Below are 24,710 nucleotides of genomic sequence, written 5' to 3'. Positions count from 1 at the left end.
CGCCCTGGCAATGGTAACTACAGAGGTGTTATATCGTAGGTTGATTGCATTAAAATTCACGAATATGTTGCATTGCATAGCTATTTGTTGATGTGGGTGAATGCTGAATGATCCAATAGTCTCTGAGAGAAGTCCAGGAGCCTTTGACTACGCCCTGGCAATGGTAAGTACAGAGGTGTTATATACACACATATATATATATGACAGGAAGACCAGGTGCTCGATTCTACGCCCTGGCACGGCAGAGTTACCGGGACTATGTGGTGACAGGTTTACCCTTGATGTGGATTGTCTGTGATATGATGCATTCCATAGGAGCATGTTTTAATGACTTGTTTTATTGTTCCTCCTCACTGGGCTATAGAGCTCATCCCACTCCCTTAACCCCAGTCTTGCAGGTTCAGTGCACAGTGTACAGGGGAAGTCCAACAGAGTACAGGAGAGAGAAGAGTTGTGTAATAGAATATAGTGGACATGTAATGTTAAAAAGAAGTAACAGTTGTGTATAAAGTTAGAATTGTGCTTGCCTTAGTGATGTTTGTGTTGTAAATCTTTTGTTATGTACATGATCTGTATATGTATATGTTTTACAAAGTATGTGAAAACCCAGGCTTAACAGGTATGAGTTAACCCATCTAGAGCAAGCTCTAGTCAGGGGTACAGAGTACAGAGTACAGAGTACAGAGTACATAGTACAGAGTACAGAGTACAGAGTACAGAGTACAGAGATAGTGCATGCACAGGTTAAGCCTTGGTTCAGAAAAGAGTTTTCATTTTCACAGAAAATGTATGATCATGTATGAGATTTATAGGTACACAGAGAGTATAGCAGGCTTGCTACGGGTTCTGGCGGCCTTCAGCCGACCTGAATCCTAGCGCCGGTGACGGTCCATTTTCGGGTCGTTACACTGAGGAGCACCCATTGTGGACTAGGCACTATTAGAATTATAGAGGGTTACTGATGACAAGTCTATCTTAATGTGAATTGTTTGTGTTGTGATGCATTCATACGATCATATATTTTATTAAACTATTTTTGTTTATATATTTGCTCACTAGACTATTTTAGCTTATCCCTTTCCCTTAACCCTAGGTTTGCAGGACCAGAGTTGGCTCGGAAAGCCAACAGTGTTATATGGTATAGTTTTATTATAATAGTATAGTTGTAGACATGTAATTCATATTGTGGATTATAATTGTGGTCTACCCGAGTTTCCTTTTACAATATTTTATTTATGATTTTTTTATGTAAAAATTTTAAAGTATAAGCTATGTTTGAACTAAGATTGAGGTATGTAATGTTGACCATATTGGAGCATTTGATGAGAGGTTTAGTATGAGTTTTATATTTTTAAGTTATGATGCATACACATATTGAGTTTTGGTTAATGAAATGGAAATGTTTTATATGCTTGTGTGATAATATATGAGATTATATTAGGTATAATAGGATGTATAGTAGGTTTGCCACATGCTCTAATGCAAGTCAATAAACTGTAGAATAGAGAATACAATGGATTGCTTAGAGTTTTAATAGTGTAAGAGAATATGATATCTTTACTTCTATGATCCTTCATCTTTTATATTGTAAGATGATGAAAATAAATATGATATTTTCTAATAATTCGGCAGTGATGTGGTCGACTACTTGATATGGAATATCACCAGTTAATAGGTTAGTAATCCTGCGATTATAGACATTATAAGAATATGTTGAGTTGTGTTTGATAACGGTAACTCTACGCTGAAATTCACTCTATCAAGGAAAGGGCGAGTTTTTGAAAATTAATTGGATGTAATTTTTTGAGTTAAACTGCGTTTCCGATTTATCGTATTCTTATAATGTTTTCTTGTTCATATGGTGATAGCTTATTAACGGATTTAGATAATTGTTATATAGCGTCAATAAATGTAAAAATTATTAATTTTGAAAAGAAAAAATATGTTCAGAAATGTAATGGTGCTCAATTTTAAAAATTATCAATTTTGTTTTGTAATTAGAAAATTCCACAACTTTTATTTTATTTCAGCAAAAATCTCCTATACGATAAAAGATGAAATTATCTTTTTTCTTGCAAAATTATATTTTTTTCTCTCTTTGAGTTAAAAAAAATATTTTTCTCTCTTTTTCTTTTTATTTCTTTTTCCTCCTTTTATCATTAAATTAATAAAATATTATATTATATTATATTTACTAATAAAATTAATTATTTTAAATAAAATATTGTGACTTTTGTATTATTTTATAAAGTTATTTAAATTCTTAATATTATTTTAATATTTTAAATAAAAATTTTAATATATTAAGATGATAAAAGTAATATTAAGAATCTTAATTGCCTGTCCTACTCTCAATCCTCTATTAAAAAAATTAAGAATCTTAATTAAAATATTATATAAAAGTAAATAAAAAAATAAAAGAAAAAGGATTAAATTAAAAAGTTTTTTAACAATAAAATAAAATTAAGGGACAAATGTCAAATTTAACACAAACCCGAAAAAGTAATCAAATTTCATCAGCGGTTTGCTTCTTGATTTTGCACAAATTCTTTTTATTTACTTTGTCGTTTTCATTTATAACTTCAAGGCGTTTCTATGTGCCAAACTGAAACCTCTGGAACATACCAAATTTTCTTTCGCAGGGGTTTTACCAATACCAGCTTCAATTCCTCCAATTCTTCTGAACCATTTTGATTTCATTTTGCCTCCCTTGCTGGGTATCGTTTAATTTACGAGTTCTTGGAGCTTTACTGGAATACCATTTGATAATTTTCCAAGACCATAAGCCTGCGCCTTAGTGGGTTTTTATCTTGTGGGGCTGAATTTTCATTTGGAATCTTGCAGGCGTGAAGAAACCCCGTTTGATATTTTCATGAACAATTACAATATACCAAGTCTCTCAACTTGAGCCATTTTGAAGGTTACCCATTTTAATAGTTTGCTTTGGAACCGTTTTAGATGGCGGATTCCAAAGCAAATCTGGATATTTCAGAGGAGACATCTCCTGATTTGCTGAAGAATACACCGTCGAACATTGCGAGATTGGAGGATGTAATAGAGCATTCCAAAGGCCGCCAGAAGTACCTGGCACAGACTAGGAGTCCCTCTGATGGAACCGATGTTCGGTGGTATTTCTGCAAGGTGCCCTTGGCTGGGAATGGTAATTCTTTGGGTTCTTTATTCGATTGAGTATGTTCTTGCCTAATTGAAATGCTGCTATCAGTTGAAGCTTTTTTGTACTGATTCTTTCTACTTTGGGTTGGAGAACTTTGTGATGGTTTTTGTTAAATATTGAAGTGAAAAAAGAAAAGCAAAACTGCTGAAATTTGCTATTTTGGTGTTTCTACAGAGTTAGCTGCCTCAATTCCTCGCACTGAGATAGTGGGTAAGGGTGACTATTTTCGTTTTGGCATGAGAGATTCTCTTGCAATAGAGGCGTCGTTCTTGCAGGTCAGCATTTTGAAGACTATTCTTAATTATATGCTTAAACTAACCCCACGAATCCTGGACTGCAGGATACATTTTTAATTTGTTAAGTTTTTGTTAATATTAAACAAATATTAGTTTAGTTATTTACGCGTCACATGAAATTACTTATTATAATTAATAATCTGTGCATCTAGGAGTGGAAAGTCTGATCTGTGTAATCCAACATCTTGATCTGTTGCCTTTTGTTTTGTTGGACATGCTTTATAGAGAGAGGAAGAATTACTCTCTAGCTGGTGGAAAGAATATGCAGAATGCAGTGAAGGTCCTAGGAGTCGACCTGCATCCAGTAAGAAGTTTGGCAGTGCACACTCTATAGAAAGTGCCGAAGGAAATCAATTGTACGAAGTGGAAGAAGAGAGAGTTGGCGTGCCTGTAAAAGGAGGACTTTATGAGGTATCCTCCATATTTTTCATCCTTGACTTTGCTTTTCTAATTTCTCAATTATCTTTTTTCTTGGGTTCTACTTGATGGTATATTTTGCCACCCTGAAAGCAAATCAGAATGAAATCTAAACTTCAATACCTAAAAAACACTCTTATTTAGGGATAAGTTAACAACAGAAAGGGAATTGTAGTCGCTGTTTCTTTGCCTGCAGATAAACTTTGGAAATCTAAAGTGCTGTTCAGTATTTGTTTTTCTAATTTTTTTTTTAGCTTTCTGGTCTGTAAGGGGACAAGGTTAAGGTATATTTAATTCTGAACAAGGAGATGATGTAACATCATTAAATGAGGACATAGACAGAATAAATGAAACATGATGGAAGTCCAGTTCCCAGGCAAGAGAGGAAACGAGGGATGGGAATGATGTCCAAGCAACCTCAGTATTCAAGATACTGACATATAGGGCAAAAAATTGACTGTATTTTTTGATTTGAAAGGTCAGGTTTTTGTCCTTCAGTTGCTTTTTTAGAGAGGGTATTTTCTTTCTCAAATGCTTGGCCTTCTAGATCTAAATGGAAAAGGAGCACCTTTTTTTTTTTTGGCAATCAACTGTTAAATGGAAAAGTAGCACCTTTTTTTTTTTTGGCAATCAACTGTTACAATGAATAGAGAACGCTCAAAATAATGTACAATTCTAATGCTGTTATTTTTTCACTTCTCAAGTAGAAGCAGACAGATAATGTTTATGATCTGATTAATGTACTTGGCCATGTTGTTGTTGTTCTTTTTTTTTTTTTTTTTTTTTGTTTTTTTTTGGGGGGGGGGGACAAGGGAGGTGCCGAGGTGGAGGAAGTAAAAATAAAATAGGAGATTTAGTGGGGTTTAGAGCAAAAACAGGTAATTGCATCCTTATTTCATCTAACCAATGAATGGTAATACATAGAGGAATTTAAAGATTCATGATGCCACTGGAAAAGTGGAAGAACAATCTTGTGATAGTATTGAAATTTTGTTTCTGAAGGTGATTATCACTAGTTACAAGTTCTTTGTATTTCCGAAGGGATATGGTGGTGTGATTTTGAAATTTGCATTTGCACATTTTCCATAGTTGAAAATATATGGTATGTAGAAAATAATAGAGAACCATGAGTTCAAATTTCCCTTTTTATTTTCAATCTCTTCCTGCAAGTACTATTCAAGATTTGAGCTATCAGATCACCATGTCACTTATGGAATAATCTGTATTAACTTGTGGTTGTAATAGTAGTTTCAGAGTTTGGTTTGAAGAAAATCTTGGAGGGAAAGTGAAAGGTATTGCAGCTGCTCTTACTAGTTGAGTCAACAATAGTTACTTGAAATAGATATAAAAGGAACTCGTACATGTATGAGAAAGTATTCTGAAATTATTATAGACGATTGTATCTCTCTCTCAAATTCTTCTCCCAGTCTCCTGTCTATTTCCTTTCTCCCCTTTGTCCTCTAATTCTTCCCTTTCCTCTCTCTTAGTTTGGGGGAAACCCTTAAACTAGGGTTTCTGCTGACAAGTGGTATCAGAGCTTTCAAGGGGTGGATTCTGCTTGCTTCCTGGCTCCTCTTAGTCACATCCATGTTCAGATTCTGGTTTCTTTGTGCTTTTCTCTCTCTCTCTAGTTCTTCTTTCTGCTTCTCTCTATTTTTCTTTCTTCTTTTTTGGAGGTTGCTTTTCGCCTTTTCCTCTATTCTTTTTCTTCAGACCCTATTATTTTCTTCTTTCTTTCTTTCTTGAAATTTCGAGAATCAGTAGAAATTCTTCTCATGTTCTCGCGGACCCAAATCTCTAGATACTCTTTTCTTTCTCTATCCCTTTCTTCCTTCTCTCGTTCTCTGCAATATGTTCTTCTCTTTTCACTATTCTCTTATTCTTTTCTCTCGTTCTATCTTAATTTCATTCTCAGATTCATTTTAAGGGTTCCGTTTCTGCTTTCTTGTTTCAAATCCCTGTTTCTTGAAGTTCTTGAAATTTTCAAATTGTACTGATTCCTGCTCTTGAAGTTCCTGTTTTTTCCTCAATTTCCTTGGAAACAAAATACAATCACATCTTTCAACCTTGGAAACACAATCCTGGGAGCAAAAGATTCTATGTGAACGAAATTATTGGTAGAAGATTAAAGAGACATGAAGAGGAGATGGAGCAGAAATTGAGAACTTAGAGAAATTGATCAGGAAGAAAATAAACAAGTTGAACAAATCAATTCATATGAAAAAAAAAACAGATAAGATAACTAATGAAGATCAACTTCTTGGCAATTCTCAATGGCAACAAGAACAAGAATCTTCATCAGGTGAAGCTTCCCATAAACTGACGAGGAATCTGAGGAAGAGAATGATGAAGGTGCTGTGAGCCTGTGATTGGCAACCAGAGTCTGTTACTAGTTGTTGGCAACAGCTAATGTCTTCTTCATGTTTGGACAACCAGAGACTTTTACCAGTTGTTGGCAATGGTTAATCTCTTCTTCGTGTTCTGTTGTATTGATCCTTTTCTATTAGTATTTAAATCTAATTCTTTGTTACTTATTGTTAAATCCCACATGGAAAGAAGTAATGTGCTCCTTATATAGGCCATAGGCACTCCTCCCCCTTAAGCTAGCTTTTGGGGTGAGTCAGGCCTGGCCCAAATTTAACACTTATATCTGCAATAGACAATGGCATAAAAGGGATCTGCTTCTAGCTTAGCTGTCTTAATCAAGATTTATATTATATCGTGCTAGTTTATATCTGTTCATAATTTCTATCTCATGCTCTTCAACTTGGCATGTCATTCCATAATTTAACATAAAATTTAAAGCACTATGTTGATATTTTCCAAAACTGATGTTTTTGTTTCGCAGGTAGATCTAGTAAAGAGACTTTGCTTTCCTGTTTATTGGAATGGAGAAAATCGGCGCGTTTTAAGAGGTCATTGGTTTGCACGGAAATTGGGTCTTGATTGGCTGCCACTTCGTGAAGATGTTGCAGAACAATTAGAGGTTGCTTATTGCAGAAAGGTTTGCTCAGTCCTTTAAGTAATTTGATGCAGTGGGTGAAACCCGTATCTCATTCTTGTTTCAAAATTTTTGTCATTCTAAAGAAAGTTTTTATGTGAGAGACTGAGAATTCAATAAGTGCATTAGTGCTGAAGTATGCTGCATAAAGGATGGTATTTCTGTAAACTTATGTTTTTTAAGCTTTGCTCTTTAAGCTTTAAGTGGTTTATTCTCTCCATTTCTTACTTTGAACTTGGCTTCAGATTTGGCGTCGGAGGACATTTCAACCAACAGGGCTTTTTGCAGCGCGTATTGATTTGCAAGGGTCTACTCCGGTGAGTAGTGCTGTAAAAAAGTAAATTTCATTCTTTAGATTATTATTATTATTATGTTATGATTAATAAGGAAAAAAAGGGGGGGTGGGGGGCACGGGTTATGTGTGAAATTAAGAAATAGTTAGGGTGGTCTGTGGTAGTTGAGTAGTTGAAAGACGTTGTAACTTATCAATAGTGAGTAACTGATAGCTAAATCTCATCAGAAGCTATCTTGTAAGGGATTCCAAGAATTATCAATACTAATCAATCCTTCTTTCTTCCTCTCTCTCTCTAATTCTGTCTACTCTGCTTTTCTCCCTTTCCTTTCTCTGCTGTTTCTTCTCTTTCTCTCCCCTTTCCTCTCATTTTGACTTGTGAAGGGTTCAATCCTTCCATTGGTATCCGTATCAGAGCAAGGTTCAAGGCTTCCCATAATTCCAAGTTCTTCTTCTACTCTTCTTTCAATTCTTCTCTGCTTCTTCTTTGTTTATATTACCTTCTTCCTTTCTTTATCTTCTTCTTCTTCTTCTTTCTTCTTGAATCTGTTCCTCCATTGCTTTAATTTCTTCTTTCTTGAAATTCTTGCAATTTCAAGAAATATCAAGAAACTCATTCTTCTATCTTGTCTCTGTTTTCTTACTCTCTAAACTCTGTTCTTCCTTCCTTTCTCAAATGTTTCCAGTTTTCTGATTCTGATTCTTCTTGTTTGCCGATTATTTCTTTCATTTTTTTTTTCTCTTCTCAACTAATCTTTCCCTCGAATCAATCTTTTAGGGTTTCATTTCCATTTATCTGTGTTGGACCTCTCTTTCAGTTGTGATACTACCTGTTTCAGGTCTGATCCTGTCCGGTTGACAAATTGTAGAAATACCAAGAATTTCTGAATCATTTCCTCTACAAGTTTCTCCTCTCTTTCTGCTTCATTTTCCATTTCTTTCTTCCTTTCTTGCACTGTCAAGACCAGATTCTCTATTTCTTCCTTCTTTTCTTTTCTGTAATTCATCAATTAGAAATCTTTTGGTGTCATAATTCCAAAGAGATTTTACCATAGCCCTGCTACAATCAGTTCATGGAACTACAACCTTGGCAACAAAAGATCCTGTTGGATCTTCTTGAATGTCTTGAGAGAATGCAAGAAGAGTTGCCTGATAAAAAAGATTGGAAATGGGGAAATCTGAGAGAACTTATGCCAGTGGAAAAAAAACCGATTAAGATTACCTTTTTGGTATTTATGACAAGCCAAACGAAGACCAAGATTCCCCAAGTGAAATTTGCAATAAGAATGACAAGACTACTATTGAAATGGAGCAGGATTTTCTTGCTCATATGTTGAGTGTAAGTGAGGGCTCTGAGGAGGAGAATGATGAAAATATAGAATACAGAAACCATGAAGTGGAAACTTTTGGGCACTGGCAAGGAATTTGCAGAGACCAAAGCGAGACTAAGAAGGAGATTGTTTTCCTGGATGACAAGAAAAGGTTTAATGGGAATGGAGATGAGGAGGAGTCAGTCCAAAAGGAGGAACCAAAATTTCAAATTGTGGAAGATTTTGATTCAGCAGAGTATTGAGAATGTTGCCAATGGTGCAAACGATGAGAATAATCTCAGTTAATGATAACTTCTCTAAAGCTTTCTTTGTAAATCTAAGTGCTCAAATATTGGAGATTGTACACATTTCCGAAAATGGACACTTAAATTCAAGCAACTTGGTTCTGCACGACCATTATCTTGCAATTCTTATGGGCAAAGCAACCAAGGTTGATGATGAAGAAGCTACTGTTTTACTAAATACAACATTTGCTGGAACTTGATTTGATAGATATATTGGACAATCAGTTCATCTAATATTGGACAATCAGCTCATCTCAAGAGAAAAACATATGAAGAATTCATTTTTTTCCCTTTCTTTTTCCAGTAAAAGCAATCAATCTTTCTCTGCATTAGTTGATAAGGAGAAACACTACAATGGTTGTCAAAGCTCGCTAGTGGGGTTATTGCTCAGCTGAAAAGGAAAGAGGGTGGATTCTGTTCCTGTGATTTCTTAATTTCAGTGGATGATGAATGGGAAATATGAAAGACAAGGAAAGAAATTCATCTTCTGCGGTGCAGGGTGAAAACATCAAATTCAACATTTTGATTCTTTTTGGTTATTTTCTGCTGCATACATATGGCATTTTCTGGAATGAAGGCAACAGTTTTACTGTTGTGCTACCGTTTTCAGTACTCATTCTTGAGGACAATGATTTGTAGCAGTGGGAATGCTAAAACTAATAAGGAGATTTTTTTGGGTGAGTGGTGGCTTTGGTTGTATGTGGAATTCATAAAATAGTTAGGGTGGTCTGTTGTAGTTGAGTAGTTGAAAGACATTATCAGTAATAGCTGTAGTTGATTCTGTTAGGGCAGTCATTGAGAGCTACAACTAGCTTGTAAGGCATTCCAAGAATTATCAATATCAGTCTCTCTCTCTCTCTCTCTCTCACACACACACACACACACACACACACACATAATTCTTTCTACTATGCTGCTCTGCAAATCTCCCTTTCTTTATCTGCTATTTCTTTGCATACACATATGATGAACATCAATGTATGATGGGTTGTGCCATGCAGGGACTTCATGCACTTTTCACAGGAGAAGACGATACATGGGAGGCTTGGCTTAATATTGATGCTTCTGGTTTTTCTAGTTTCATTAGCTTAAGTGGAAATGGAATTAATTTGAGGCGTGGTTATTCAGCATCTCGCTCAGCAAAACCAACCCAGGTTTCTTTCTACCTCTGTTATAGCAGAAAGCAAGCTATATTTTGTCTGTTGTTCTAAAAATGGCATTTATGCATGACAGCTAGCCTGGTGTACCAGCTGCTCTTACTATGCTATCCACATTGCTCAATCTTTTTCTCTCGTGCATATCATTTTATGGAACATGTCACATTGGTTATAGTTTTTTAGTTGCCTTTATTATGCCATAAATAATTGTAGGAATTGCTAATAATATCCGTACTCTCTTTTCTCAACTGCATGTGCTTTTGTGTAAGGGGTAAAGTTCATATGTAATTATTTGATTGATGCCAATGAAATATACATGTTAGAATTGATGAGATTTTCCTTAAATCAAGAAGAAAATTACTCCTTAATTTAGGGATTAAGTATCTCCTTAATTTAAGGGAAATATCTTCCTCAATTTAAGGATCCATATTTTGGTAATTTTTCATTATAAATATGCACCATTATGTAAGAGCAATGGAAATTGAGTGAAGATGTAGCCTTTTTAGTTTTTTTCCTTCTCTTCCATTCTTTTTCTTCCCTTCTTTCTTTTTCTTATAATAAAAACTTAGCATGGTATTAGAGCCTATAGAAAATTCTGGAGGTTTCTCTTTCTTAATCTCCCTTAAAGATTCTGGGATTCTTCTACCTATTCTTCTCTCCTTCTTCATGGTTTGAGAACCAAGGGTTGAAGTCCCTATTCTCTTATTAATTTCTTATCCTTCATTAGAGCAAGGATTGAAGTCCTGACTTTGAGTTCCAAAAGCTATTCCCTTTCTTATGGGGTTGAGTCCCTCTCTCATTTTCTCCCTAAAATTTTAATTCTAAAAATCAGTTCTTTTATCCCAACTTTTGGTGAGGAGAAGGGAGCCTAGCCAAGTTTATTTGTGCCTCCTCAGGGTGTTGGTAAAACTGCTTAGTAGTCAGACTTGCTGCAGTGCATTTAGTATGATTTTTGGGCACTTATGTACTGATTATTTTATTGTTTTTGTTACTTAAGAGTTAGTCTTTGGATTCAATAGGAATCTCATTAAGGCGGAGTGTTAGAATTGATGAGATTCTCCTTAAATTAAGAAAAAATTACTCCTTAATTTAGGAATTAAGTATCCCCTTAATTTAAGGGATATATCTTTCTAAATTTAAGGATTTATATTTTGATAATTTCTCATTATATGCACTATGTATTATGTAAGAGCGATGGAAATTGAGTAGAGATATAAACCTTTTAGTTTTCTTCTCTTCCATTATTTTCCTTCCCTTCTTTCTTTTTCTCATAATAAAAACTTAACAATGTCTATGCTTTCTTGGGATCCATTATGGGAAACATCTTTCACAATCTTTGGGAACAAGAAAGAGAATGCGATACTTAGCTATAGTGTTGTTATATGCCGCATTTAAGTGCCAAGTGCTGGTGAAGCCGAAGTGAAAGATGCGAGTTGTAAAATGTAGTTGTTTGCTTGAGGCCTTTGCACCTAAACCAAATGAAGTGATGCTTTAATAAAAGAAGGTCTATAACCATGTCAAACCAGATTGGACAGTTTAATCTAGAACCAAACTAGTGAAATCCAGTTTAGACATAAAACCCTAGTTTTCTATATGGTTGTTTGCTTAAGGCCTTTGCACCTAAACCAATTGAAGTGATGCTTTAATAAAAGAAGGTTTATGACCATGTCAAAACCAGATTGGACAGTTTAATCTAGAACCAAACTAGTGAAATCCAGACATAAAACCCTAGTTTTCTATATCAAGCCAACTGGGCAAGTGGTCAACCCAAAGGGGTTTGAATGTGTGGACCATGCATCCTACTAATAAAAAAAAAATAATGCTTTCAATGGGATTTGAACCCCAGGCCTAAAGGTGGATGTGGAAACTTTTGGCCACTTGAAGTTCAGCATAAACTTGACACACATACACATATGAAATTAGTATATAAAATATATCAAAATTATTTCTTCTGTTAACAAATGGTTTAGTATTAATGTGAAATTATTAATAAGTATTAGTATGTGAATTGCAAACAAAATGAAGGTTAGATCAATTCATCAACTTGTGACTCAAATAATTCATGGTGCTGATAATTTATATTAGTAGTGTGCTAATTTGATTTATTTAATTATTTTTCTATTTTATAATATTTTATCCCATGAAAGAATACATAAAGTTTTATGTTTAATGTTTTGTAAAATTTTAATACATCAAATTTTTTTTAGTTGATATAAACAAATTTATTATTATAAAATTTGTTCTAATTATTTTTTATTATAAATATTGCTCTCTCTGTTTCATAGTTTTTGTTCATTTTACTTTTTAACACATGCTAAGAAATACAATTTTTTTTATTAACTTTTCAATTATATCCATCTTAAAGACATTAGATTTTATTAAATACAAAGATATGTTTTGAATGCTTATTTAAAAAAATAAGATAAAATTAAATAGGGCCATAATAGTCAATTTATATGATACTATAATGTAAAAAAGGAAAGTAAGGAAAATTGATAATAATTTTGGGATAACCAGAAAAGGTAAGATGAACAAGAATTATGGGATGGAGAGAGTATTATTCAAAATTTAAAATTTTCCAGTTAAAGGTTTTAAAATAAATTTTAAAAAATATTATATATTTAAGTTCAATAATATAAAAGGGAATATCAAACTACTGATAGATTATACACTTTTTTAAGAGATTGTTAATTCTGTGAAATATACAATTTGTACTCATTAACACTATGCCAATTAGACCTTGGTTTGACCCTAGTTGTAAATTAAACATTTAACCATTTGTCTTTACATATTCAATGGCATGGTTGGATTTGGAATCTTGTTTATGACCTATAATAGGAAAAAGGTAAAATTCATAATTGTAGTTTTGTTAGCCTATTAGTTGATAGATTGTAATTCTTTACTTTTCTTAACAATAATTTTCTTTTATCTAGGATGAGCTTCGACAGCAGCAAGAGGAAGAAATGGATGATTACTGTTCACAGGTGTGCAATGTTTGATTCTGTTTGCTGTATTGGTTCAAGCTAGTTTCAGTATTCGACCTCTGTGCTGTGTATGTGAGCTTTTCTTAGCGTTCTTTAGTGAAGTTTTTGTAGCTTTTTTTTAATGGCCTCTCTTCTTTTGTCCCATAGAAAGGTTTTTAAACTGGCATTGAACCAGTAAGACAGATTTAAAATTTTAATGTTCAACCAGCAGTAAACTTTTTAATTCTCAAAGGTTGCTTTATACTAAAAGGAATATAGTAAACTGATGTCCTGAAATCAGGATATCCTAGATTTCATTTTATCCAGCACTTCAAGTTCGACCTAGCTTTGTCTTCACTGGTTTATGTAAATGGTCTGATTTATTCATGGAATGTTTTTGTTGTATAATCATAGAATGTTACTACTATAACCATGTTAATCTCCTGACATCCTTCCTTTTCATGGAAGTCAAGATAAGATTTGCAATAAATCATCAATGTTAATTAAATTAGGCAAGCTATATAGATTATTATTCTTCTTTTTGGCTTGGCCCAGACAACATTTTCATTAAGGTTAAACAATTCTAAATCAATAAATCCTTATCGAACACTCCAAACCAAGTCATCTTTTCTCTGCATTTAGTCTTCTCCAAACCAGGAGGAAGATCTGTTGCTGTTGGAAGTTCCAAGCATCCACTTCCAAAATTCCTACCGATACACTAATTCCTGAGTAGTCCTTTCTTGTGTTTCCAAGCATCCACTTTTAGCATACTCATTTAGTCACACATATCTTCATTCCCAAACATTGAACTAATGTGCCAGCCAAACTGTGTAGGCCTTCCACTTCAAGTTAAGGGGGATTCTGAAATCATAAAGCACGCTAGTCACACCTCTCCATTTTAATCAAACTGCCTTAGTCCTGGTAGAGAAGCGACTTTACTGTTTATATTCCTTTATACAATAGAACCAAGAGAACCAAGGCACCAATTATAAAGATATTCACAAACCTCGCTTCCTCCAATTTAATCCCACTTACCTCCTCCCATAATGAAAATAGCAATGCATATTCTGCCATTTTACTTGTCTCAAAATCCCTTAAACGACCAAGTGTTTCACCAAGAAAGCATTTGACAACTGTTCCAACTGCTAAGCTAACCTTAAATTGGGTTTCATCAATCAAAACTATGTCATAAGCAAAAAAGTAAGAACTGCAGAATATCATCTTGTACACATGTTGTTACCTGGTGAAAAACCAAGGCGAAAAAGTAGTTGTTCAAGGCTGATACTTGGTATAAACTGACTGGGACACTTCTTTTTCCATGTCAAATTGTCACATAGAGAAGAAATGGTGGAAATAGATCTTGAAAATAAGTGTAAGGAGAGTAGATAGAAGGAAAAAAAAAGTCAGCAGAGAGCTGGGGAGGAATTAGTTGGAAGCATAACAGGAATCTGGTCTATAAAAGAGGTAGAATAGGCTGAATAGCTCCAGGAATATCATTCTGAATTATAAATCAATAAACATGTAATTTTTGTCTATCTAAATTCTTCTTCTCTTCTTTTATCTCCTATATTCCTTCTTTCCTTTCTCTATTTCCTTTCCAATTTCTATTCTTGATTGAGAATCCTGGTACATGATATTTGGCATCAATGTCCTATTCAGGATGGGCTTGCTTACAAGTTCCAACTCAATTATTTGGAGCAGCATTATGAGAGATCAGTGGTAGTCTTACCAATTCCTGGTTTCTTTTTGTTCTTCATTCTGTTTCCATTCTTTCCTCTTAATTCCTCTTTCTTCTTCCCAGAGATTTCTTCCCTTTTTTTCTTTTATTTCCCCCCTTCAACCTTTTTATTTTTCTTCTTCTTTCTCTCTTTCTTTCTTTCTTCAAATCCTTTAATCAAATTTCTTCCTTCGTTGCTTTCTTATTCATTCTTCTACTTTTCTTTTGTAATTTTCCACTTTCTGAATTTTAAGAAAAATTTCACTTCTTAATCAAATTTTTGAAATTTTGGTTCTTCACTTTTTCCCTCATTCTGATTTCTTTTTTTTTTTTTCCTCTTTCTTCTCTGTTTCTAATTCTTTATGTTCTTCAGCTGGAACTCTGATTTTAGTAAAAAGTTGCTATCAGCAGTTCAGCACACTGACTAGCATTAATCAATATCATTCATGTTCAACAGATTCATGTATCATCTAATAACGTAAATTACCATCAATGTTTTCTCTTCAATGCCAAGATTTAAATACAGGCCTAAAGGTACTATCACGTGCCTATTAGCTTCACAAATCAAAAGAAGACCAATAAAATTTAGGGGGAACTAATTTAGGTCCCTGAATTTTTAAGAAATTCACGTCCTTATAATTCTGAAGCCCAATAATAAAATCCCTTATTATTTTCAAATGTAACTAACTAGTCCTTCTGTTATATATATTGACATATTCTGTGGGCATTCTTCGATGAACATCACAAATATCTTTTTAAATATAATCCTTGACATTTTAAGTAAACTACTACAAGTTCTTTTTTGTTTCATTATTATAAATTATTTAGTCCTTTTAGTAAACGAAATACTAACGGAAGGACTAAATAATTGCATTATTAAATGGTAAGGGATTTTTTAATTGGGCTTAAGAATTATCGAACGGACTAATGAATTTCCTAAAAACCTAGGGAACTAATAGTGATTGCCCTAAAATTTATGATTTAGTTTCATAGCATAGCAAGCATAATTAAATGAATAAATATTTAAACACAAAAGATCATAGTAGAACTTGGGTGATATCTTCAGCACTTCAACGTTTTTAGGACAAACTTGTGATATTTCTTCATAATACTCGGCAGCTATTTGGCGATCTCCAAGCTTAGCATAAAGTGATACATGAACTCTGAGTGTGATGTCAGTAGGATCTCCCCTTGTAGCTTTAAAAAGACACAACCTACCTGGCTCTAGCTACATCTCCTCGTTGACTACATTTCATTCAATAAATTAGATAGCCAAGGAGGAAGTGAAAAAAGAATCAATTTCTGCAAAAAGAATATTCCAATACAAGAATAATGAATTCATTAGACACCATTAACTTGATCCCAGACTGGAAATAGTGAATTCATTAGAAAACATTAACTTGATTCCAGACTGCGGACTAGTCCTCTATGGCACTAATGGAAGGGTGATATAGACATATAATCACTTCCAATCATGTTGAATAACATTCAAAAGTAATACTATATCTTAAAATGTACAATTAATTTTCTCTTTAATAATGATAATGCATTATTACAGGCATTAATTATAATTATTAAAATAAAATGAATTATATCTTAAAATGTGATCTTGTAAAAGTAAATTAAATTTAAATTTGAATTTTAGATTAACATAATTTTATAATAAAATTCAATAACTTGAGTTAATATATTAGTAAGTAAATTATTGAAAAATTATTTTATAACCAAGTTAATATGTTTATGAACAATTTTAAAATTATAAGTGATGCCAGAATTTAAAAAATGAGTAAATCTTAATTTTGTAATAGTTATAATTTAATATTATTTATTATTTTATGTCAAGTATAGTTATATAATAATTTAATAGACGTGTAGCTCATGAGAAGAGGAATTTAAATGATTAGGACTAAATAGTTAATTGAGGAGGGTGAGGGGTGTATATATTATTTAATAGACGTGTTGCTCATGAGAAGAGGAATTTAAATGATTAGGACTAAATAGTTAATTGAGGAGGGTGAGGGGTGTATATAGAGAGATTGCCAAAGTTAACAAACAGTTCAGATGGCTATAATTGTTCTTCAACAGGTCCCAGGTTCGAACTTTCATGCATGTGGGTTTCAAATTTCTTTTCATTAAGCTGATCAAACCGTTTAAAGCAAGTTGGGTTGACTGGTTTGCAGGTTACCTGGCTGGATTGACCAGGTTAGATTCTATTTTGGAATTTCGGGTTTGTTATCTAAATTAAACCAGCCACTGGTCTGATTCCTGGTCGAACAGGTCTGACCAGCTAGTTTGGTTCTCAATTCTGTTAACAATTTGTTAAATAGGCCATTGATATTCTTTTGTACTTATTCAGTCTATCACAGTTTAGTCTTAGTTGAATTTGAAATCAATGGTATTGATAAGTAAAGTTAAAAAATTTGTAAGATAGATTATTAATGAATAAAAAATATATATTTTTATAGTTTAAATAATTAAAAAAAAATTATCGGTCAATTAAAAATTAAAGAAGACCACAATTAAATCCGGGTCTTCATAAGGTCCCTTTCACCATCTCCATACCCTCTTTCGCTCATATTCTCGATTCTCCTCTCTCTTTCTTTGCGTAAGAGATAGTCTTCTCTTTTTTTTTTTTCTCTTTTTTTTTCAGGGGTATTTTATTTGGTATGAATTGTTTCTTTCTCTTTGCTTCAAGAATCATATGATTACCTATTTACATATATTTAGCCTAACTAAATAGGTAAAAATTGATGATGAAAAGAAGAAAGTAGAAACTTTGAGAGAAAATACTTGATTATTCCTCTCAAGCCAATTGGGATATATATTATATACTACTTGCAAGAGTACATATTAGGTAAGAAAATAAATTAATTTCCTAATTATAGCCTAATCATATCCCAATCAAATCACATAATCATATTCCTAATTATCACTACAAATCTAGGCTATTTATAGAAAGAATCTCAACGCTCCCCTTCAAACTGGAGCGCACATATCATATGCTCCAAGCTTGTTATAAATATACTCGATTCGTGAACCTCGAAGAGTGTTTGTGAAAACATCAGTTAGTTGATTATTTGAGTTGACAAAGCTAGTAGAAATGCATTCTGAGTCGATCTTTTGCCTAATAAAATGGCAATCCACCTTTATATGCTTCGTTCTCTCATGAAAAACTGGATTTGATGCAATATGGAGGGCAGCTTGATTATCACATATCAGTTTCATTTGGCCAGTATTGCTATATTTCAATTTCTGAAGGAGTTGCTTCAACCAAATGAGTTTGCATGTTATTAAAGCCATAGCTCGATATTCTGCTTTTGCATTTGATTTTGCAGTTACACCCTATTTTTTACTTTTTCAGGATATAAGATTTCCTCCAATCATAATACAATATGCTGAAGTAGATCGTCTATCTAGAGAGGAACTTGCCAAATCTGCATCAGAATAGTTAACAATTTGTGATTGACCGTTGTCCTCATAGAATAATCCCTATTCTGGAGCTCATTTGATATATCTAAGAATGCGAATGACTATATTCCGTTGACTACTGTATGAGGTTTAAAGAAATTGACTAACCACTTACACTAAAGGAAATATTTGGTCGAGTGATAGTGAGATAATTGAGCTTGTCAACTAATCTTCTGTATCTAGCAGGATCTTTAAGTGGCTTCCCTTGTTCAGGAGCCAGTTTGACGTTTGGATTCATGGGAGTGTTCACATGTCTACAGTCTAACATGCTTGTTTCTTCCAATATGTCCAAAGTATATTTTCGTTGAGAAATTGCAATACCTGTTTTAGACTGTGCCACTTGAATCCCTAAGAAGTACTTCAATTTTTTCAGGTTTTTCATTTGGAAATGACTGAACAAATGTTGCTTAAGCTGAGAGATTCCATCATGATAATTTTTTGTAATGATAATATCATCAATATAGACCATCAAGTAAATGCATCTATTGCTATTATGACGAAAAAATACAGAATGATCAGGATTACTTCGAGACATTCCAAACTATTGAACTACAGTGTTGAATCGTCCAAACTATGCTCTTAGAGACTTTTTTAGACTATACAAGGAGTGTCGAAGATGACATACTAAGCCTGACTACCCCTGAGCAACAAATCCTGGAGGTTGCTCCATATAGACTTCTTCGGCGAGTTCACTATGAAAAAAGACATTTTTAATATCCAGTTGATGAAGGGTCCAGTGATTAATTGCGGCCAGTGAGATAAGAAGGCGAACATAAGCTATTTTGGCTATTGGAGAGAAAGTGTCACTGTAATCAAGCTCTAAAATCTGTGTAACTTTTAGCTACAAGCCAGCTTAAAGGTGATCAATTTTGCCATCAGGTCCCACCTTAATTGTGTAAACCCATCGACAACCAACAGTAGACTTGCTAGGTGGTAAAGAGACCAGTTCCCAAGTTCTATTATTATGAAGAGTAATCATCTCTTCAACTATTGCATTACATCAACCAGGATGATCCAATGCTTCACTAACTATCTTGGGTATAGAAACAGCAGACATAGTGGAAACAGAAGTATAATAGGAAGGAGACAAATGATGGTAAGCAAGAGGAGGAGTAGTTGTTGCTACTGAAGGTATGACTGAAGTAGGTGATGATGGAACTGAAGGTGAGTTATTAGAAGTATCTGCATTAGGAAGAGAAGTATCATTGTCATTAGTAGATGGGTGAGGTCAACGTGTGTAGACCTGAAGAGGTGGTGTAAGAGGGGGAGATGGACACACTTGAGGCAAAGGAGAGATAAGAGTCGGAGGTATAGGCAAAGCTTTAGGAACAAAGGTTTATGTGCTGGACTCAAAAAAAAGTAAGGAGAGGTTTCAAAAAAGGTGACATCTGCAGACACAAAATATCTGTTAGTTGTAGAGTCATAGCATTCGTAACCTTTTTGAAGCCGTGAATAGCCGAGAAAGACACATTTAACCGATTTGGGCTGGAGTTTGTCTTTGCCAGAAGTATGATCATGAACAAAGTATATACATCTGAAAGCACGCATGAGGCAATTGGGTAGAATTCTGGTTAGGAAATTAAATAGAATGAGGACTTTGATGCTGCAAAACCGAGGAAGACATTCGGTTAATCAAGTAACAGGCAGTAAGGACAGCTTTCCCCCAAAAACACAACAGAACATTGTGATGTAGGAGTAAGGTGCGGGCTATTTCAATTAAATGCCCATTTTTTCGCTCAGTAATCCCATTTTGTTGTGGGATATGAGAACAAGAAGTGTGGTGAGTAATACCTTGAGTAGATAAGAAATGAGTGAATGAGGAAGATAAATATTCTCTTGCATTGTCACTTCGCAATACCTTAATGTGAACACCAAATTGATTATGGATTTCAATATAAAATTTTTGAAAAATAAAGAACAATTTAGAATGATTCTTCATCAGAAAAAGCCAAGTGCAACGAGAATAGTCATCAATAAAGGTAACAAAATATTGAAATCCTAGAGTTGTACTAAATGACTTGGACCCCAAATATCTGAATGAATAATGCCAAACATAGAAATGACCCTATTATTGACCTGCTTGGGAAAAGAAGCTCGAGTTTGCTTCTCAAGTTGATAAGACTGACATTCTAAAGAAGGCAAGAAAGGGAGACTAGGAATAAGTTTTTGTAACTTGTTCAGACTTGAGTGTCCCCAACGACTATTAATGAGTGCAGCGGAGGTGGTAGACACAAAGCACTTGGAGGGTTAGACGTGGAAAAATAGTATAATTTGTGTGACTCATATCCTGCTCCGATCATCTTCCTAGTGCTTCGGTCCTGCACAACTACAGATTCAGCAGTAAATATGACTGAACAATGAAGATCTTTAGTCAATTTGCTACAGAAATTAGGTTGTATGAACATTCGGGGGTGAATAAAACATTAGTCAAGGGGATAAAAGGAAGGAGATTAAGTTACTTATCCCTTTAACTTGAGTTTGTGAACCATTAGCAATTGTGACTTTAGATGGTGTGGAAGGTGAAACAAGAGTAGAGAAAAGATTGGAATTACTAGAGATATGATCAGAAGCACTAGAGTCGAGGATCTATGAACCGATGGGTAAAAACTTGGTTAGATAAGCAAAAGAGTTACCAGAATGACCAATGTTTGGAGAAGAATGTTGTTGAGTAGCTCGGAACTGTAGATATTCTTTATACTCTACTTCATTTAGAGTGACTGAATTCGTTTTGGAACGTGAGTCTACTCTATTTGATTGGGCCATGTGAACTGTATTTGGGGTTATTTCCTTTTGAGACGTGTTGAGAGAGAGAGTTTGAAGAAAGGAATCTGCTTCAGGACATGACCAACAGTCCCGAATGTACTGTTCACGAAGGGGCGTGTGAAGACGGGTTGGGCAGGCGACCGAACCTACTGGGCTGGAGTTGCCGGTGCCGGGCGATGCTGGAGGAAGAGTCGTCGGCGTGAAGCTGTCATCGGAGGACGGTTCACGCGCCGACGCGTGTACCGGCGACAGATTGCTTTGAGCGGCGCGTGGGACCGGTTCTGGCAGTGATGCTTCATCGGGAAGCTGATCGGAAGCTGGCGAGGAGGATGGGCTAGGTGGTGAGACCAACTGATTTTCAGAAAATCTCCAAAGCAAGGTGGCAAATCTATCACTCACAGGTGACCCAAGTTTCTTAGCTTTGATACCATGAATCCAATGATGAAAAGAAGAAGAAGAAAGCACAAGTTTTGAGAGAAAATACTTGATTATTCCCCTCAAGCCAATTGGGTATATATACTACAAAAGTACATACTAGGTAAGAAAATAAATTAATTCCCTAATCATAGCCTAATCATATCCCAATCATATCACATAATCATATTGTTAATTATCACTACAAATCTAAGCTATTTATAGAAAGAACCTCAACAATAGGAATATAATTATGCTATATAGGAAATAAATATATATGCCTAGCATAGTTTCTATAGGTGTGGTCAACTTAAGCCCCATTTATAACTTACATGAAAATATTGGTTAATTTTCATCTATAGTTCCTCACCTTCGAATATGCTTTCAATTTAGTTATTTCACTTTAATTTCTTTCTTAGAACTTGTTCGACTTTAATTTAAATATCACTAAAGTTCTTGTTACCTGGTATTGCAGGTTTTCAGATCGATATAAATAAAAGATATTATTTTTTTCCTCTCCTCTAAATTTCTTTCTTTTTTTTTTAATATTTGTAGTTGATCATTTGTTAGGAAACTTAGAGATTACTGCAACCCAAAATACGCAACAGAAAAAATAAAAATCTCTAGTTTCCTTCACAGGGTTCGAGTGCTTCATTTATTTCGAAAGGAAGGATAAGAGACTAACCTGTTAGACTCGACGAGAAGATACTATTCTGGACTGATGGTGTTGCTTTTAAAATGAACACCCTCAATGGTATCCGCAGAAATGTCTTTTATCCTTCTAGAGTGCTAGCTCTCTCAAGATGGATAAACTATGTGCTCCCCAATCTGCAACTCAAAACGATTTCTCCAAAAACGTTACTCCCACAATTCGCAGAAGGAGTTTTTATACGTTTTAAGTCTTTTTGTTTTCCCTCACTTCTTTTCGTAAAAGAGTTGTGTTCATAACCAATTATCACAATCTCGCAGATACTCAAATATCTTACGTGATAGTTTTTTTGATAAGGAAAACCGAAGAATCTTTTGTCTGTAATAGTTATAGATAGACTGCAGATCATTTAAATATTATTATCGTATAATAATAATATCTTTATTATTATTAATTATACTAATGAGCTTTTAGTCCATTAATATGACATAACACATCAATAACGTTCTTTTATGTGTGACCCAATAGGTCACATTAATTGGCAATAGGCCTAGTCCCACAAGGCCCATAAATCATAAACGGCCTTTAGCAAGACATTATGACTACCCAACTAATATGAGGATCAATAGTCCGATAAAGCCTAATAAATAGAACATGTATTAATCCTTTTGGCACACGATATCTAGTTTGAACATAAGTCATGGTCAATGTCAAACTTATAATGTTCAAACTTGTGATTTCTCGATCTCTAAGTAGACTGATAAAATCAAATGATATTGATCAAACTATCAATTCATTTGAGGACGGCCATATATTGCTCAGTTTCACTTATCGAAGGGCCCAGAAGATCTCTCTCTCAAAGAGAGGGACAAATTCTATCTTGATTGTTCAATATCCTCTCGATAATTTCTATTATGCTCAATCATAACCTTTATGATTGGCCGATTAAAAATAATGTTTGGTTATGTTAAAATATAACAGTTCTTATGTTGGAAATTATGATAATCTCAAATCAAAGGATTAAGACATAACTATTTTGAGATTCACTTATGACAATAACCCATGTAGTGATCTCAATGCGGGTCGATCCAATATTTTGTTCTCTAACAAGTATTTATGATTATTAAATTATATCAGCATATACATAATCATCTCATGACTATCAATAGGATGCTAATCATTATTATGTAATATGCAAACATATAATAATGATAATAAAACCTCTTTTATTAATAACCAAAATGACATACAAAAAGGTCCAAGATAATGACGTAGGGCAAATACACTAACATCATTGAATATGTGCTTTAAATCTTTAAGTGATACTAAAAAGTTTTAGTAATTAATTATTAAAATTTACTTTATTACTATTAAATGCTAAAAATAAATAAAATGAATATAAAATATTAACTAAATAGCAATAATTTACAAATAACAATAATTTATAAATTTTTGAAATATTTCTATAAATATTATTAGTTTTAGTTAATTATATTTTATTAAATATTTTTATTGATTTTTAATATCATTGATTATAATAAATCACTATTATGAAAAACAATTTAAAACTTTTATCAGATTAAATATTTCTCATATTGATTTTATAAAATAAAAGAATATATATTACGGCAATGAAATAAATCTCTAAAATATCAAATGCTCTTTCTTTCTTATTTGTTTATTTATTTAAGCTATAATTTTTTATAAGAAAGGAAAAAGAGGGAATGGAATTGGGTGAGAGATGAGTGGAGGAAGAAGTAATTTTCTTAATTGTGATAGTCATTAAACCTACTATAGCAGGTGACAAAGATTTTAATAATAGTTAAATTGAAGTTGAAGGAGTTTTGAGAAAGATTCATAATTGGATGACCAAATTGAGAATAAACTCAAATTTGAGGGATTATGGGTGAAATAAGCTGAAAATATCTCCTAATTGTCCTCTTTTCTTAATGTGTCCTATCAAGATAACCTGATGTTGGATTTTTTCACGTACAAAGTGAGTTAATCTTGATATTTTTCACTCATTTATGAATATAGGATTAGAGACAATATGGAAAGTAGCTTGAGTGTCGCAATATCTTCGTAGGTAGTGAGATCTCAAGTCTAACTTCATTTAATCATTGATATTTTCACATTTCATGCACAATTAATAGCTCTGAAGTTTTGATTCAACACCATATTGGGAAACTGAAATGTTTCTTACTTCTTCATGATAAGTTTCCTCCAATAAAGAGAAAATGTCATGGTAGATCTCTTCAATCTTGAAACCCTCCTCATTTGCATGTGGAAAAAAAAAAGAAAATTTTATAATGTCAGTGATTTCTATATGATATATGATAACCTATGATAACCTGGAGCACCCTTCAAGTAATATAAATCTGTTATAAAGCTACTTAGTGTTGGAGGAGACATAAACTGACTAAAAACACTAATAGAGTATTTAATGTTGGGATGACTTACTGTAAGATAGTTCAATTTGCCAACTAATTTCTTATACATCTGAGTATTTTCAAACAAGTTGCTATTCTCTATTGTAATTGTTGGTTAGGAATCACTAGTGTGCTGCAGGCGTAGCACCTTCTTTCCTGTTCTGTGAACAGATCAATAATATACCTCTTCTTTGAGATAAAAAGTTACCCTCCGTACACCTTGCTACTTTAACCCCAAGAAGTAATTTAATGAACCCAAGTTTTTTCTTCGAAACTGAGTCTGAAGGGACTAGGAAGGATTTGTGAGACAAGCCTGCAATACAAATCTCAATAATGGCAATATCTTCAACATAT

At 33.7% G+C, this 24,710-nt stretch overlaps 1 protein-coding gene across 3 annotated transcripts in view; it reads left to right on the top strand.

Moving 5' to 3' along the window:
- The first annotated feature begins 2,560 nt into the window (after nucleotides 1-2,560).
- LOC110607283 (phospholipase SGR2) overlaps nucleotides 2,561-24,710 on the top strand; it is a 53,483-nt gene continuing 31,333 nt past the window's right edge. The window contains exons 1-8 of one of the 3 annotated variants that reach the window (XM_021746371.2): nucleotides 2,561-2,717; nucleotides 2,845-3,160; nucleotides 3,350-3,450; nucleotides 3,697-3,882; nucleotides 6,737-6,892; nucleotides 7,135-7,206; nucleotides 9,798-9,950; nucleotides 12,887-12,937. In XM_021746371.2, the coding sequence (XP_021602063.1) occupies nucleotides 2,959-3,160; nucleotides 3,350-3,450; nucleotides 3,697-3,882; nucleotides 6,737-6,892; nucleotides 7,135-7,206; nucleotides 9,798-9,950; nucleotides 12,887-12,937 (921 nt within the window). In that variant the 5' untranslated portion in view covers nucleotides 2,561-2,717; nucleotides 2,845-2,958. Of the gene's footprint in view, nucleotides 3,161-3,349; nucleotides 3,451-3,696; nucleotides 3,883-6,736; nucleotides 6,893-7,134; nucleotides 7,207-9,797; nucleotides 9,951-12,886; nucleotides 12,938-24,710 lie in introns of all 3 variants that reach the window. The other 2 variants (XM_043954474.1, XM_043954473.1) reach the window with 2 other exon arrangements.

This window comes from Manihot esculenta, chromosome 2 (assembly GCF_001659605.2).
Source record: "Manihot esculenta cultivar AM560-2 chromosome 2, M.esculenta_v8, whole genome shotgun sequence".
In the NCBI taxonomy this organism is placed as follows: Eukaryota; Viridiplantae; Streptophyta; class Magnoliopsida; order Malpighiales; family Euphorbiaceae; genus Manihot; species Manihot esculenta.
Note: the sequence above shows the minus strand (reverse complement) of the source record. Positions and strands in the feature narration are given on the sequence as shown.